At 40.6% G+C, this 17,685-nt stretch overlaps 2 protein-coding genes across 4 annotated transcripts; one reads left to right on the top strand and one right to left on the bottom strand.

Moving 5' to 3' along the window:
* Positions 1–889: 889 nt before the first annotated feature.
* rbp4 (retinol binding protein 4, plasma) lies at positions 890–2,454 on the top strand. The gene is made up of 5 exons (XM_053865577.1): positions 890–1,099; positions 1,201–1,337; positions 1,419–1,525; positions 1,852–2,064; positions 2,139–2,454. The coding sequence occupies exons 1-5, from the start codon at positions 998–1,000 to the stop codon at positions 2,183–2,185; spliced, it is 606 nt and encodes a 201-aa protein (XP_053721552.1). The 5' UTR covers positions 890–997; the 3' UTR covers positions 2,186–2,454.
* A 428-nt stretch (positions 2,455–2,882) lies between these two features.
* On the bottom strand, positions 2,883–17,685 carry cep55l (centrosomal protein 55 like). Of its 3 annotated transcripts, none has more exons than XM_053865904.1 (11): positions 17,542–17,685; positions 16,722–16,931; positions 13,602–13,709; positions 11,749–11,802; positions 11,407–11,551; positions 11,171–11,292; positions 9,296–9,489; positions 9,102–9,222; positions 8,274–8,345; positions 7,482–7,607; positions 2,883–3,792 (listed from the first exon to the last, which is right to left on the bottom strand). In XM_053865904.1, exons 1-11 carry the CDS (start codon positions 17,608–17,610, stop codon positions 3,598–3,600), a joined length of 1,416 nt encoding a protein of 471 aa, XP_053721879.1. In that variant the 5' UTR covers positions 17,611–17,685; the 3' UTR covers positions 2,883–3,597. The 3 variants fall into 3 exon arrangements, with proteins under 3 accessions (XP_053721879.1, XP_053721880.1, XP_053721881.1); XM_053865905.1 differs by having other exon boundaries at positions 11,171–11,286; XM_053865906.1 differs by lacking the exon at positions 17,542–17,685 and adding an exon at positions 17,392–17,510.

The raw sequence follows: 17,685 nt of genomic DNA, 5'->3' as shown, positions 1-17,685 counted from the left end.
TGGTTGAAAAGCACTGCTCTTCAAAAGTAAGTGACAGTAAAACACGACACAACATTAACACATAAGCACACAACTGATTGACACTTACACAACATAAGGGAAAACAGGGAAAACTGTCTGAAAATAAAAATACAAAACATCAACATATGAACTTCTCACATCTAGTGTTCACAAAGTGCATCTTTCAACACAGTTTTTGTTCATCGTGAACATACGTCAACAAAATCTGACGTATGTAGGGATTCGTAGTGTGGGGACTCAAATCAAATAGTACTTTTTCAAAATACTGACGCTCCTCTTTCTATAACAACAAGTTCATCCAAGACCATTCATATAAGCCCTGACATGCAAACAAGGGTGCAGAAATTATTTCACAACATCATGTCAGAATGAATTACTGCTCAGCCACCGGCCAAATTCCAGATGTTTTTTTGTTCTTCCTGTGTTGCTTGACAAGCAGAGGCCTGTGGTTATGTAAGTGGCAGATGTCTGACTGTTGTTTATGCAACAAGATCTTCTGACATTTTCACGTTTCCTCACTTTCATATATATATATATATATATGTATATATATATTACTGCTCGGTCAGGTTTGTATTGCAGACACATTTATGTCCACCCACACATACACACAATTATACAGTATATATACTGTGAACATATATGTGTCTGCGTTACAAGCCTGACTGTGCTATGTTGCAACACTCGGAACGCATCGATCTCGGGCTCAGCACTTGGTCAATAGTGCTTCAACATAAACCAATAGGACTGTGCTCTGTAGTTATGTAAATGTTTGTCCAATAGAAGGGAAGCTTGCAGTGGAGGCAGAATTGGGGGTGGCTGTGGGGGGGTTCAGCACTACATTACGCAACAGAGGGAAAGTGAATATAAAGACAACAAGCAGAGACCCAAACATCTGTGAGAGCAGGCCACTTCAATAGTCACAGTCTGACTCTTCTCCTTCTCTCTTCAGATTGACATCCTTTGTCAAGACAGAATGCTGCGGTATATTGTGGCCCTTGGGCTCTTTGTTCTCTCCTGTGCACAGGACTGCCAGGTGGCTAACATCCAGGTCATGCAGAACTTTGACAGGACCAGAGTGAGTACAGACCGATCTGCTGGGCAGTATTATTGTTTTAACTGACTGCTTCACCGGTGCTTATAGTCCAGAAATCTGACGCCAAGATATTTCTGTTTAAGTACGCAGGCACTTGGTACGCTGTAGCAAAGAAGGATCCAGAGGGTTTGTTCTTATTGGACAACATCGTAGCCCAGTTCACCATCAGTGACACTGGCAGCATGACAGCGACTGCCGAAGGCAGGGTCATCATCCTCAAGTGAGTCTTCTTTTCAAAAGTCAAAGTCTGCTCTCTTCTTCAATGATGTGACCTAAAGGGATTCTTGCCTATTGATTTTAGTAATTGGGAAATGTGCGCAAACATGTTTGCCACATTTCAAGAAACCGCTGACCCAGCAAAGTTCAGGATGCGGTACTGGGGAGTTGCAGAATACCTGCAAAAAGGAAGTAAGTTTGATTTAATGTCATCGAAGATGTATAGTCAAGGAGCCTGGTTTGTTTGTTTGTAACGGTTTGATGTAACGGGTGATGCCAACTGCATGTCAATCATTTCAATTATGATGAACAGCCTCTTCAGTTATGTGGTTGACAGGTTACAAAATCAGGTATGTTTGGAAAAACGAAAATAGTTCCACAAAACACTTCCAGTTAAGGACAATGGTCAGATGAAATAATCGATTAGTCATCCATTACTGTGCCAGGAATGTTTGTTGAATTGTTGCTGGACAACCTTTGAGCTTGTTTAAGCAACTTGTTTTCTTTTTTGTCCAAAGATGACGACCACTGGGTTATTGACACAGACTATGACAACTATGCCGTCCACTACTCCTGCAGACTGCTAGACAGTGATGGCACTTGTTTGGACAGCTACTCCTTTATATTCTCTCGTCATCCAACTGGTCTTAGAGCACAGGACCAGCCCATTGTCACACAAAGGAAAACTGAACTTTGCCTGCTCGGCAAATACAGGCGCGTCGGACACTCTGGTGAGTGATCTTAACCAATGGCCATGTAACGACTCCTCATTGATAAGAGAATGTGTCCTTTGCTTCATCCACAGGATTCTGTGAAAGAGATGCGCAGGCTTTGCCGAACAGCAGTGTTTAATTTCACAGACTTGATTCTCTCTTTTCCCATGGAAGCGGCAATTTCATTTTCACTGTTTAAATTGAATTCTGTATAATATACACTGTACAATTGTTGCCGCAAGACCATTGACAGCTTGTGGGGAAAAAAAGCCTTTTTATTTTTCAAATGTGTCAAGTATATTTATTTAGGATAGTTAGCACAATCTAATCCCAAATACCACTTACATGTATACTTCTTGAGAAAATGGAAGCAACATGTCAAGACTCTGAAATAAACAATTCATACTCGCCCAGTCCATTTCTTACCTTATACATTTGTATTCTCAAAATGTGTTCTATTGACATAATTGACAGTTGTGTGTATATATATAAATATATCACAACATTCACATACCTATGAATAATCGCAAAGGAGTTGGATTACAATGAATGTTTTGAATGGACTAACAAGAGGAGAGGGCTGTTCAGGTGGATCACTTAGTGCATGGGAAAATAAATAGCACACCTTAGCTAATAGCACACCTTAAATGGTAGTTTAGAGATCAAGGGAAACAGTGCTAAGCTTAAAGCATCCAGGTGAAAGGAAATGACACGTTTTCTTGCGGTAGAGGATGTTAATATCCAACGGCTCAAAATCAACTATGGAACAATGCTCAGCAATGATCAGTTGTACATAGAGAACAACGGAAAACCCTGAAAGTAGCACTACACCAGGCAACACAAGAAAAATGCCTTTATTGCATATTTCATTACAACAAAGAAGTGAAAAATAAATTCCATATTCATAAAGCCACAAATTCCACCGCATGTATAACTGACATAAGTCTAGCTGGTCACATTGCAGAGCCAGCAGGAATAAAGACACATTAACCTCTATTCCCCTACCAAGAGGTCCATCACTAATCTGCTGCTTTAAATAGTTGAGTACAAGGAATTACCTCAAGCAATCGCATTCCAGATTTACAGAGTCAGACTTTAAATGTCAAGGTGGTGGGGGGGGGGCAAAAAAACTGGTAACACGTGATTTCATGATCACAACAATCACATCAATAACAGCAAATATGGCACTTAGAATTTAAAGATTTTATTTCACCATCCAAAAGTACTGTCTAAAAAGCTCTGATAATTGTAGAAAGACTTCTGTCAGAGATCAGGTCTGAAGTTTGAGTTGAAAAGAACAGCTACAAATAAATAACATTTCTAGGCACACAAGAATAAAAAAAGGTATAAATACTACTAGATGATAAAGTTCTCCATAAACCAGCTGCAAAGTTTAACCATGATCTTGTGACAGATAAAATACATTTTACTGCTTCCTTCAAATGCAGTTAATGCCAAATAAGAAAAAATAAAAAATAAAAAAACAATGATTTAGAAACAGAAGAAACATTTCCTCTGAAGGAGTGTCAAGGGTTCAGGCAACCGGCCAGCTCAAGAAACACACAATTCGATGTGAGCTAGAAGCTCTCTGTAGCGGCTCGCAGGGTATGTCGACTGACAGTTGGGGCACTCCAGGAAACTCTCATCAAGCAGGTCGGTAACTCTGGAGCAAGACCTCATGTCATCAATGACATGCTGATGCTTGTTGTGAGAACTTGGCTTGGAGAAACAGATCTTTTCCTTTTTCTGAAACACAAAAACAGCTTGGTTATGTCCTGCATATTATCCAAAGTGCCAGGCATGTCCACAGACATTTAGGGGGCTGGTGCTCAAGCTAGGAAAAAAACACGTCAAATGATGAGGGCAGGACTGACTTTATTCAACACAACATGCAATCAAACAGAGAAGTACTTTTATAGTGTATTTATTGATTCAACACCACCGTCTTCAGAACTATACGCATTAGTATTGTGGCTTACTGATCAGGGCACGTCGTCAGAGATCATTAGGTTGCAGTCCAACGCAAGTCTATAAATGAAATGCATTCTACAGTCTGTCAAAAATAGTAAACAAAAACAAGGTCACTTAGCGTGCCTTTTAACAACCAAAGAGCAAATAAAAAATGAAAAATATCCTAATAAAAACATCAATACATTGGCTCAAGGAGATTGTACAAACACTGTTTTTCTGTCAGATTCTGGGTTGGATGAACTGACTGCTACTCTCGGCATCATGAGGAGGCGTGGGAGGAGTAGCAGCACTAGGTTGTGAACGCTGCAGTGCAGGTCAAGAAACAAGTCCCACACAAACTCAAATAATGCCCTGTCAAACACCCAAATACATTTGGGCAGAATTGATGAGAGTAACTTTTCTATCTTAAGGATTTACTAATGAAGGGAAAAAAAGGGCTCCAGCCGGGGCACTCTTCTCTTGCAGGGTACAGGGTGGGGATGCACCGATGCCGATCCGGGTATTGAGTATCAACCCTTAAAGCTGGATCAGGTATCGGTGAAAAATTGCCAATCCGGGAGCCAATTCTGGCATTAAAATTTATGTTTAGTGCACACGTTGATGTCATACACGGCGACCGTGAGCCAGTAGCTCACAACAGATATAGTGTTGCTGAGTTTTCAATTTCTACCCGAAGCTGAGTGGATCACAAGTTTGCTGGTGACTTGAATGAATGAATGTCTGCAGCAGTCATGTCATGTCATGTCATGTCATGTCATGTCATGTCATGTCATGTCAACAACTAACAACTTGCTTTGTAATAAACAAAGCTGTAAACATCTATTTGGACCAAAATAACTTATAACAATATAACAACAATAATAACAAATAAATACGCATCTGAGTCAAACAAACGTTAACAGACATGAACTCAGTAACTGTTGCCACAGTAACACTTTGAGATGCAGAGGTTCCCTGGGCAATTGTTTTACTTGGCTGACCCTGATTAATTAAAAAAAAAAAATATATATATATACATTTTTTTATAATGATTCTTTCCCTTACTACAAGCCACTGTGTTAACAGCTTTGTGTGTACATCTTTTTTCATATATTTATGCAAGAGAAGCATGCAGTTGTATCAGCTGTGACAAACATTCCTCCGATTAGAAAGCAATGAGTTAGTTTTGTGAACGATTGTTTTGAAGTTTGCAGTTTCCTCCCGTCATCGGTGTCAGGCGGTAAACAAGTATCGCGACAGCGATGGGCCAAAATACAGTTGTGAAAGCTTCGAGAATCTGCAAATTTGGATCATATTCGGCAAAATAACAATTTAAACACAATTTAATGAAAACCAATGAGATCGCACTACAAGTCGGGCATTATACAGGCACTAATTAAGACATCCTGCTGAGAAAACTGGGCGTCTGGTTTTGAGTCCTGGAGGACATCCGTTATTTTATGTTTTTGTAGTTTAGGACGCCCTCTAGCTAAAAGCCTGTTTTGGTTTCATACAGCGCGAAGTGCATTCCCATGGTAGGATTTCCCAGATAGTATTTTGAAGCTGTGCAGCAGCTGTGATGTAGCGCAGGCAACATATGGTTGCCTGCCAAATATTACAAACTTGGTATTTATTGTTTCAATAAATATCAAGTTTGTAATTCCGCAAGAGGTCATTTTTGCTTAAAGCATGACCAGTGTTATCCTACAACAAGTACTAATACTTTAACACTTGAATTGGATCGGTATTGGTCGATAGCCGAGGACCAGGAATCAGTATCGGGAACATAAAAGTCGGATCGGTGCAGCCCTAGAACAGGGGGCTAACCACTGGGGTCCATCTGTGCTCATCCCTGCATAAAATACCATTTGCCAAAATTAGAAGCAAATGACGCTGTTGTATGTCAATCATCTTATAAGCAAAGAACGATCAAGGGATGATGATGATGACGATGAATGTTAAGGTTTCTAGTAAATCATAACTGGCAACTTCCAAACGGTTAGGGATTAAATCTTGCACCCATCATGCCATCCATCCCATGATCCATTGTCGGTTAAATGAACAAGCTCTCGTGTCATCAGGTCTAAAGTCATAATAAGAAATGTAGGCAAACGGAATCTGTGAAGCAGAGCATTTTGTCTCTGTGCCACACAGCTTCTGCTACACGTAAATGATAATGGTGCATGGCGACCATAATGAGAACTTTAAATTATATTCAGAAAAGGTTTGCTGCTCTGCAAATAATCAAATAGGAAAACACACACTGGAGTCTCAAGTGGAAACATCATAGCCAGTGATGAACAACAGGCCCGAAGGAAGTGGCCATGATGATGGTGGTATTAGGCACTTTAAATGGAAAAATCCCCAAATGAACATCAGAATTCAATGTCTATAATGAGTGAGCGGCAGGGCAACCAGCGGAGAGGAGGGAGTAGAAAATGGAGTTCAAGTATTCAGAATTAGTTGTAGAGGCTTGTGCGAAGCGTGACTGTGAAAGGGGAGCTTCAATGTCACTGTATGGTTTAGAGACACACAGTTGAAGCTGATCAGGTTTCAGGTTTGGGACGGACTAGCCCAAAAAACGCTTCCCCAATTTCCTTCCATGCATCAATAAAAATCGGTTTTCATATATAAACCATGAGGCAGTGCCAGGATCTCACATTATATTTTCATTTTATACATGCAGCATGTGAACAGATTGCCCAGGCTAAACTTGAAATGTTAGAAGTAAAATCTGTGGCAGTGGCGTCATGTTTGCTCAGGGAACGTGCTGAGAAAAAAACATTGTCATAATTTAAAATGGTTGTTATGGTATTACTAATTACTTGTATCGAAACTCTGGATCAGCAAGTACTCAGATGTCGAGACATTCCTAATGTCCCATTTCGCGTAGAACGAGCATTTTCGGTATTTGGGTTGTTACTTAGGGACTAAGGTGATTCGGCATGCTGGAAAGCATATACAGTGACATTTTAAATAAACGAATTGAACTGCATCAGAGGTTCAAATAGACTCACAATTGGGTTATTGTTTTGTTTAGTTGCTTTATTTATTGCGAGTGCATTTTCAGTGCCTGCACAACAGTGTGATAAATAAGGTTAATAGATGGCTATCAGGGATTCTGCCAGGACTTTTTTGTGCCTCTTCGCCCCCTCCACTCTTGTGCAAAAGGCAGTACAACAGGATCCGATAGTGTGCGCTTTAAAATAAAACTATTTGCAGAGCAGCGTCACTATTCTGAATACAGTTTAAGGTTCTTATTGCGGTCCAACAATGTGCACTGATAAAGACTTATCCTCATAAAAATGATCTATACAATATTATTTACATTTGCAATGTCTAAATCATTACCCACAAGGTGCGCCATGGTTGTTTACCGGTACATGTAACGCAAACACCTGACTGTTAAGGTTTGCCTTTGAGCCAAAGCAACCGCAAATAGGATCATCAAAGTGGTCTGACCTGCATTATTACACAGTACTTACTGCATGGTCCAGATGAGAGATGTCATCACGTGCCTTGCGTAACTCCTTAAGCACTTTATGCAACTCCTCATGGATACACTGACGATTGGCCTTCTCACTTTCAAAGTCCTTGGTGGACAGCAAGACCTGAAGACAAGGTAGTGCGGGAGTGAGACTTCAGAAATGTTCATTGGTCAGTCAGTTTGACAGACAAGTTTCCAATGAGTCTTGGTTAAATGTTTGAATGTACATTTGAGTCAGTTGGAGGAGTTTAGCTGTTACTGTCTGCTGTTTAAAATGAATTCAATCAAATTAAATTAATCAAATTAATACAAATGTGGGAATCATAACACAAAAACATCCATAGCGAGATAAATACAAAACTGCAAACATTCAAAAATACAGAGGCTTTATTTCAAAACCTTAACATTTAATATTAGTGTTGCAGCCTCACAGGTATTGTGGTCTACCCCTGCAAAAGAGAAGTCAAATATTTCTAACTCAATCATCCAACTGATTGGATTGTGCTTTTTCTGAGAACAAATTTAGCTTACACAACGTTAGAACAGTGGGGCACTGCAATAAAAGTAGGTCATTTATTGATTCCACAACAGGTGATAAGTGATGTGGAAAAAACGTCAGCATTTATTGGTATCAGCTAATGTATCTCCCCATTGTGGACGAATCAAGTCATTTATCTATTTATCTATCTCATCACGCTACAACGGACACTTGCGGTGACAGAACAGTGAGAAATAAGTTGAACAGAAACATAAGTCATTAAGTGGTGCTCAACAAAGTCTTAACATGTACCTGTTGCTCAAGTGAGGCCATTTGTCTTTGTTGGTCCACCTGGGAGAGAAGAGACTCCTGAAGCATTTTCACCTGAAAGCAAGTTAGATCTGTGAAGCAGAGCATTTTGCGTCTGTGCCACACAGCTTCTGCCACACGTAAATCATCATGGTGCATGGCCATAATGAGAACTTTAAATTGTATTCAGAAAAGGTTTGCTGCTCCACAAATAATTAAATCAGGAAAACGCACACTGGAGTCTCAAGTGGAAACATCATAGCCAGTGATGAACAACAGGCACGAAGGAAGTGGCCATGATTATGGTGGTAAATGAACATCATAATACAATGTCTATAATGAGTGAGCGGCAGGACAACCAGTGGAGAGGAGGGAGTAGAACAAGTGAAAACAGAGTTCAAGTATTCAGAATTAGTTGTAGATGTGAAGAGTGACTGTGAAAGGGGAGCATCAATGCCACTGTACGGTTTAGAGACACACAGCTGAAGCTGATCAGGTTTCAGGGTTTGGGATGGACTAGCCCAAAAACGTGTAAGAAAATGTTAGAAAAGGAAGCACAGAAAGAAGAGGAAGGTGATCTTTGGGGTTCATAGATAAGGTGAAAGAGGACATGAAATGGATAGTTGTGACTAGGGAAGAGGTACAAGAGAGAGCTGACAGCTGACGAGACATGCAGAAAGACAAAGAAGTACAAACACTTTCTTATATAAAATACGTTCAATCTGTCCAGCTCAGTCGTGGTAGCGTTATCCAGGCAAATGCATGGATCTAATAAGGCAAGTTGATTTATAGAAGACAGTAATAGGAAGATAAGATTAAGGAAAACGTTACCTGCTGCAAAAGTCCAGTGGATTTTTTTCTTTCGACTTCCAATAGCATGTTAATTCTCTCCAAATCCTCTTTCATCCTAACTTCTTGCTCCGAATCCCATCTCTCCACAAACCGTATGTTTCTGGAATATACATTTCTCCAACAAGTTCATCAGCTATAATGAGATTGGGTGTTTTCAAACTTCAGCAGAATACCTGTCATCTTGTTGCACTTTTTGCAGATGGAATTTAACCTTCTCCAGCTCGCTGCACTTCTCCATGTATTTATCAGAGAAACTGGACAACTCGCCACACTTGTCCTCATACACTTTCTTTTGAACCATCAGCTCCCCTTGCAGCCTGATGACCTGCTCTCTTTGAGACTGAAGCTCCGCTTGAGTTTGACTAGTCTGAAAGCAGCAACAAAATGGAATCAATGCAAGGGCTGTGAAGATGCAGACGCATGATGATGAAGGAGTGTGTTTTAAATTGTTCAGCAAAGTGGCTCAAATGACAAGATTTGATTGCAGTGTAGTGACAGTGAACAAAGTGGTTTATTTGAACACTGCTTCTCTTACACAGCCAAATAAGCGATGACATCATCCCCAGGTGACTGACAGGAACAAGCAATGCTCCAATTTGTTGACATTCTTCTCCTCATACCCTAGTGTCACCGTCACCCCATTTAGCAACTATGAGTTCTCCCGGCGACCCCCATTGAATACAACTGATATTTTACACATTCTCAGCTATCTTAAAAGCATTCTGGGTGTCATTATATACGTGCCTCAACAAGCCGACATCCATCAGCAATGGCATCCAAAAACATTCAGAATGTCACGCTCGGACTGGCGGGTGTTGCTCAACATCAGCTGCGCTAACAGCCTGCTCCTGAGGAACCAGCGGTCTCACTTTCATGACCCTGGAAAACTCAGTCAAGTGCTGGCATATTTAATTTTTACGTGCTTCTCTGTACAACATTTTCCCATGCATGTGCTGCAGGAATCAAAGTTTAAATGACAGATTAAAATAATCTTCACAGCAGGTGCTGCTTCACAGCTGCTGCTAAGTGAGCAGCGAGTTGGGAGGAGCGGACACGAACACAACCAGCGGGTCTTCAGAGCGCCGGTTGTCACATGTGATCGGTTGTTGTGATCAGCAATGACAGGTAGTGATCGACATTCACTGATCACGCTGAAATTGTCATGATCATGATTGGTTGATCAATTGGAGCATCCCTAGTTTTCTGTATTAAAGATAAGTTTAAAACTGTGAACCGAAGTCCAAACTCTCCACAACACACAGCTGTCGGCTGTCAAACGCCGCGGACCAAAAGAGCACAGTGTGACATCATGGTCTCATCACGTTCATGTAGGCTAGTACATTGTGGAGACTGTGTTTGGCGGTATATTGTGTACGACAAGTTATCGCCCATTCCTACTTGACACCATGCAAAGTGGTCAGTATACATTTACCTCAAAACAACTCAACACACAGGCACTAATTTCTAAACTGCACAGTACAGCCCAAAATGAAAATTTTCGAATTGTGTACAATTAACCATTTTCCATTACTCATGAATGTTGCAAAGTCTCAGGTGTAAATGGGGAGCAGGTGATTAAATTTGCCATCATTGTTCTCACACTCATACAATACTTGTCATTGGAAGTTTAACATGGCACCTCCTGCCAGAGCATCTATGAGGATCTAAGCAATAGAAATGCTGCTCGACAGGCGTACCCAAACTGTTCCAGGAAGAGCCACAGTGGGTTCTGGTTTTTGTTCTAACCACCTACATCACCAACTCAGGTGGTAAAGATGGTAAACCGTTCATTGTCAGTGATACCTCATTGGTTATTGTGTGTGCTTGATGGGTTGGAAAAAAAAAAAACATGCACCCACTGCACTTTTGTTAAACAAGGTGTACACTGACTACTTTACAATGCATCAAAGTGTCATTTCTTCAGTTTGTCCCATGAAAAGATATGATTAAATATTTGCAGAAATGTGAGGCATGTGCACACTATTGTGATATACTGTATATGTCATCCTTGAGTCCCAATGGATAAGATACATCAATGAATAGATTACCTGTGCCTTCTGCTGGATGAGTTCATCTTGTGTTCGGCTAACCTGGTCTTTCTGGCTCTGCACTTCCAAAATCAATTGTTTATAGTCCACTTGCAGTTGAGCTTCTTTGTCGGAACCTGTTGCTTTAGGAGAAAAAAAACCCAGAATCAAACTGTTTAGCCATAAGCCTGAACAGACCTGGTGATTTTGCAAATAATTTCCAGCCAAGTGTGTAATGCACATTTTAAAGGTTTTACCATCTAAACTGGTCTCATTTTTTTCTTGCTGCAGTTTCACATTTGCCAACTGCTTCTCCAACTCCAGAGAACGTGCAACAACAGACTGGACGTAGGCTTCTCGCTGCTGGTCGTACACCAACCAATGCCGGTTCTTCTCAAGAGCCTAGATGACAAAAACATCTTTATACACTGGATTAGGGATAGATCCTGGAGATTCCCAGCTACCAAGAAAAAGTATGCGAAAATAATCACAAGCAAAATAGTCCTTGAACAAGATGAGCCACTGGCCAACTTCGGCTTATAATGATCAAAAGAACAGGTGACATGTAAATGAATGAATGTGCAACAAAGTGGACTCACATCTCTCAGCTGGTCCTGCACCACGGACAGACCTCCAACAGTTGCTTGTTGGTTCTGCAATGGGAAAAATAATTTTGATACACTGTTACTGATGTGCAGCACAAAAATTACCGCACACCACCAAGCCAGCTACCAAAACCATAGTTGCTGTTTCAAGGGGACTTTCCAGTATTTCCAGCCTCTCTGACTCATTCAGGTTTCAAATGTTAAAACTTAACCGTGGCTCTTAACCAAACTTAAACCCAATTATAATGACCAAGTTATTTTGAAGGCTACATACTCAAATTGAGGACTAACCTTGCGGGGTCTGGCAAAAGCGCCCCAGAAGGGGGTGTTTTCCCCAAAATTGGACCTCACTAGGATAGATATGCTTAAACACACACCCACCCACCCACGCAAACACAGGTTTGTCACACCATCTTTGTGGAGTCTGCTCATTGCCATAATGCTTTCCCTAGCCTCTCACTTTAAACCTAACCACTCAAAACAAATGGCAAACCTTAAGCAGGACCTAAACCAAACTAAAATTAAATTATAATTATGTTATTTTGAAGTTTTAATCCTTAAATTGAGGCTTAAACTTGTGGGGACTGATTCTGAATCAGGGGCTAGAGAGTCCGCGAAAAGCTCGAAACGCAGCCGCACTCATCCTCTGTCGCCCTAAAAAAAGATCAGAGCCAAGTTGTATCGTTTGTCCAGAAATCTGGCTCAAAGGAGGAGAGATTTGGCAAAAATCGAAAAGTTAGAGTGAGCAATTAAGCTGCTTAGAGTGGAGCAGGAGAGGGGAAAAAAAGTTGGTTTTGCGTTTGTAAACTGCGATTGTGGGCAAACGGTGGCGCAGAAACATGAAAATCACCAGTTTTGTATTCACACTTGTCCTCTCGTAAAATGTTCTCAGAATTACTGCAGCACTTGCAGCCGCTGCAACCGTGACATTCACCTCCATTGAAATTGCATTGAGGAGGAGAGGCTGTTGCGCGAAAATTGCAGCACAGTTACTCGTTTTTAACTCAGCATCCTGGCCAAACGGTAGACTGTAGACACATGAAAATCGGGTCAGTTTTCTCACGGTGTGCTCGGTTTTTCTGGTCTTACTGAATTCTCAGACGCTTGATGGTTTCCATCAAACCAGTCCACGTTCAGTCAGAAACAACACACCAGCAAAACAACAAGTCGCACAGATAGTCTGAAGGTGTTTGTTGCTTCACCGAAAATATAAGTTTCCATCCAACTTTCAAGCCTACAAATTTTGATGATGAAGAGCAGTAGAAGACTATTACATCGGAGACTTTGGGTATCTAACAAGTATGTGTGTATATAGGCTGATCTATTTCGCATGACTGTCATCTGAGCAAACGTAGCTGACCTACGCCAGACTGACCAAAACATTTCCACTACCTCATCCACATCCTGCTCATTTTGCAAAAACAGAATACGCCCACGTATGATGTCACGGTTCCCGAGTTCGAATCAACTTCTGTGGATTCCAGCCGTGAACCTGAATATCAGGTTTCAAACCAGTTTTTTTTCTCCGGTCTGAACAAGTTGTCTGGTTCAGAATTGCATTTGGGAACAACAGTAAAGTCCTCTCAGAGTACGGTGTTTTTCAGTATCCTATCACTATTTTGTGAATTTAGATTCCTATACAACTCCATTAGCAAGCGAATGAGACTTACATACGATAACTGGTAAATTGTTGAGACTGAAAACACAAACAACTTCATACAAATGTACAACATATGTCCAACCAATTAATAGCACATGGAAAAATTCTATAGTTTAGCTGCTTTTTCTAGGAAAGAACATACCGCCAGCTGATTCAGGGAGTCATAGAAGGTTGTAACACTACTCACCATGGATTTCAGGCTTTCCATCTCCTTTGACATGCTCTGAAGCAATTCATCCTTCTGCTCTACTGCCTGTTTTTGTTGTGTCAATTGAGCTTGCAATGATGCTACTACCTGAAACAACAATATACAACAACAGATATACAAATATAAAAAATGTATTTCATTCCAAAGATATTTCAGTATGTAATGTATTTTGTACTGTATTTGTTTGGAGAAGAAGACATATATGGACAGGCGACAAAATGAACATCTAAAAAAATAAAAAATAGGTACGTACATACATGTTACTGTTTTGCATGTCTCCTCTCGTATTTTTGCCCATTCATTTTCAGTGATGAGCTCTAATTGAGCTGTAACTTGTTCAGGTAGGAAGGTCTCCTTGCCATCACCCTGATCTTTAGCTGCCTCCACAGATTCTCAATTTGTCCACTACTGTTCTAGAATTTTGGATTTACATACAGACTTTGGCACTTTGCAAAGGGTATGCATAATTTGGGACACGTCACTTTCTGTTCAAATCCAAATAAAAGCTAAGGCTTTTCTTGTACAATTGTGTCTTGTACATCATGTAATCATCTTCTGGGAGATACACCTGTCCTTTCCAATGACCGATCAAGAAAACACCAATTGGTTTAAGAAAAGTGACCAAGTCAAAATTTGCCGGGGGTATGAATAATTTCAGTCTGTATATGAGGCTCTGGAACAAATTAACCTTATGTTGTTCACAGACGACAAACATTTTATCAACAGTGGAGTGAATCTGACAATTTAAGACATTGAATTGAGTATCAGAGGTAAAATTTCTGGGTTTCAGTGAAGACTCTTCAGGACTAGTCACCTGAACAACAAACTGGACTGGACTAAAAACATGGACAGAGTGCAGTGAACAGTCCTATGACTCTGTGGTCGCATCAGCCATTTTCTATGGAGTCGTGTGCGGGACGGGCACTATTATGGACTTGGACAGAAAGTGGCTGGACAGACTGGTGAAGAGCTCAGTCCTAGGTTGCTCTCTCCACTCGGTGGAGGAAACTGGACACAGGACGACTCTGGCCACGCTGTCATCCATGATGGTCAACCTGTCTTGTAACCTTCAGAACACCTGATGGCACTGGGCAGCACCTTCAGTGGCAGGCAGCTCCACCTTTGCTGTATGAATCAGCGATTTTATAGCTCCTTTCTGCCAATTGCTGTCAGATTGTACAACAGTAAAATGTGATGGACTGATTGATAGCAACTGATGATTGTCAATCATCTGTTTACATCACAACATCACCCACCCCCTCCATGAGCTCCTGGTCCAATACAGAAGCACATAGACCAACAGACTGAGACTACCCAACTCAAAGACTGAGCGCCACAGGACGTCCTTTCTTCCCGTGGCAATAAAAAAACGTACAATTCATCTATGAAAAAAATCACAATGAAGGATTCTTCTTGCATCTGCATTTTCTTGCACATTGTTCACATGGTTTTTAAGCTCTTTAGTATAGCTTTTTTGCACTTTATAATATTATTTCTTTTTAATTTATTGTGATATGTTGAGTACAGAGCATGTTACAAACATAATTTCCCTTGGGATTAATAAACTTTTTCTGATTCTGATTTATACTAGGGATACTCCGATTGATCAGTCACCAACCGTGATCGGCCAATTTCAGCGTGATCAGTGAATGCCGATCACTACCTGTCATTGCTGATCACAACAGCTGATCATGTGTGACAGCCAGCACACTGATGAAGTCCCGCTGGTTGTGATGCGTCCGCTCCTCTCTACTTGCCGCTCATTCGGCAGCAGCACGTCTGCTGTGAATTTCTTTTAATCTTTCATGTAAAGTCTGCAGCGTACAGCACATTTTTTGGGCCTCATGAAAGTGAGCCCACTGGTTCCTCAGCAGCAGACTGTTAGTGCAGCTAATGCTTGGCAACACTCCCCAGTCCGAGCGTGACATTCGGAAAGCTAAGCAAATTGACCAAGAAATTACTGTTAATAGCTAGCTAGATGACCAGCCTTTAGCAGGTGTCGTTTACGCGGAGACGGAAACAACTGGATCTGTCGCTGTTTTGGAGTCATGTGCAGCGTGAGTATGAAACTTACGTCCAGAGTGGAAACTTTAACAAATGCAGTGCTCTCTGTCTCGGTGTCCCGCTACAAGCTGCCACTATGTAAATATTTCACGGACATAGCAAAGCCTCTTGACATTCACCAAAGTGTGACGTCGCCCATCGGATTAAATGTTTTTCAGTGGTCCTTTTGACAGAATAGTTGCTGCATTCTGCAAGATTTTCTATTTGTTGCCTCCTTGAAGACATGTCTGAATCAATGATTTAATGGTCCACTTTTTCACGTCATCTTCACAGAAGGTCTCATCATTTTGATTACAAATTCATTGTCAATCCGTGTGATCGGTATTGGTAATCAGCATCAAAAATCCTGATCAGAGCATACCCAATTTATGCAATGTATCATTTATATATTTTATCATTAGCTATGCATTATCTATTCACTCATCTTTACTTTTATTTATGTACTCATTTAGTCATGATATTTGTTTATATATTATGGGCATTTCTTTGTCTTGTGCTTGCCTATGTTGATTTGCGTGTTGTGCTGATGCTTTGTGGACGTCTTTCATGTTTGTATCTTTAATGTCTTTGATATGTGTCAGTGTCTATGTTTTATGTTGGCTGCTGTGACATGTTGAGTTTATCCACTGTGGCACATGTAGCAGCTCACATGGAAAAGCACATAAAGAGCAGAAAGAAAATATCAAGATAGCTGTATATTCTGAACAAATGCAAATATTACTTGAATGATTGCATTGATGAGCGTTGAGAACACTGTACTGTACTCTGATAATCCCATGCCCCATGGAGTCGGGGTGTTAGAGAACTACCAAGACCACTGCTTCTGCTACTGAAGGTTATTAGAGTACTGAAGTGTAAAAATTTAAAAAAAGGAAAGCATCTTTGAATTAGGATCTCGATTAGAGAAGCATGTTATAAATGCCCAATTTATTCTGCATTTGCTGGAAAAAAAGCAACCCCTCTTCGACCTATGATAAAATAAGTATAAAATGAACGCATTGACATTTATAACGGAAGAATGATCACACTCTTTACCTCCAGCAGCTTGGGTCTTTCAGAGTCTGGTGATTTCACATGACACTTCAGTTCATCAAGCTTCTTCTTGAGGTGGGCATTTTCTTTCCTGACCCGTTCCAACTCCATCTCACTCTTGGCGACAGAGCCATGTGACCTGATTCCAAACTTATTGACGAGCGAGTCTTTCACACCTTTGGATGCCATTGCTGACTGCCCACAGTGGATAACCTGAATCGAGGAATGAAAACACAGTTAAATGTCATATTTTGATGCAAATTCATGAGGAGTGGCAAAACCCATACTTGTCAGAAATGAAAGAATCAGTGAAAAATTAAAAGGCCAAAATTCTAGTGTCAGTATTTTTGAAAATCAAAAGAGAAATGATGTGCTTGCTTTCAGTCTCACAACAGCGGAAAAAGAAGAAACAGTAAAATCCCTACAACCCCAGAAAGACACAAATGACTCAACTTGGCATTAATAAGCAAACGTTCATCTCCTTCCCCATTGTTCAAATCCCAATAAATTAAACTATCAACCAACTGGTTTTGATTAGGAATAACAAGGGTTTTACCATAAAGCAGAGCTAACACGACGTATTTGAAAAACGACACGAAATTTTTAGTTTCATGAGTCAAACAAGACGGAGGCGCAATACTATACACAAATTCACTTCCTGAAAGCTTCCTACCCTTTGACTTAAACGTTGTAGGTCAGAAAACCTGTGACCATTTCACCTTTATTTCAGAAACAACTGTCATTCACACACGAGTAGTTTCGTAGTACGAAGTACACCACACGTTATGTAAGTCACCGCAACGAATGAAAACATAACACTTACAAAAGTGATGTAGTTGTTACCGACTTCTCCAGTCGCGCCCTTCTTCTTCTGAGATTTGAATCGTAGCATACGTCATATCCGTTCCATAGAAGGATGTGCGTGTTAACAATAGGTCGAAATGATAGGTTGCTGAATAGTAGGTTT

This window comes from Synchiropus splendidus, chromosome 5 (genome assembly GCF_027744825.2).
Source record: "Synchiropus splendidus isolate RoL2022-P1 chromosome 5, RoL_Sspl_1.0, whole genome shotgun sequence".
Taxonomy (NCBI): Eukaryota; Metazoa; Chordata; class Actinopteri; order Syngnathiformes; family Callionymidae; genus Synchiropus; species Synchiropus splendidus.
This window is presented reverse-complemented; position numbering and strand designations above follow the sequence as displayed.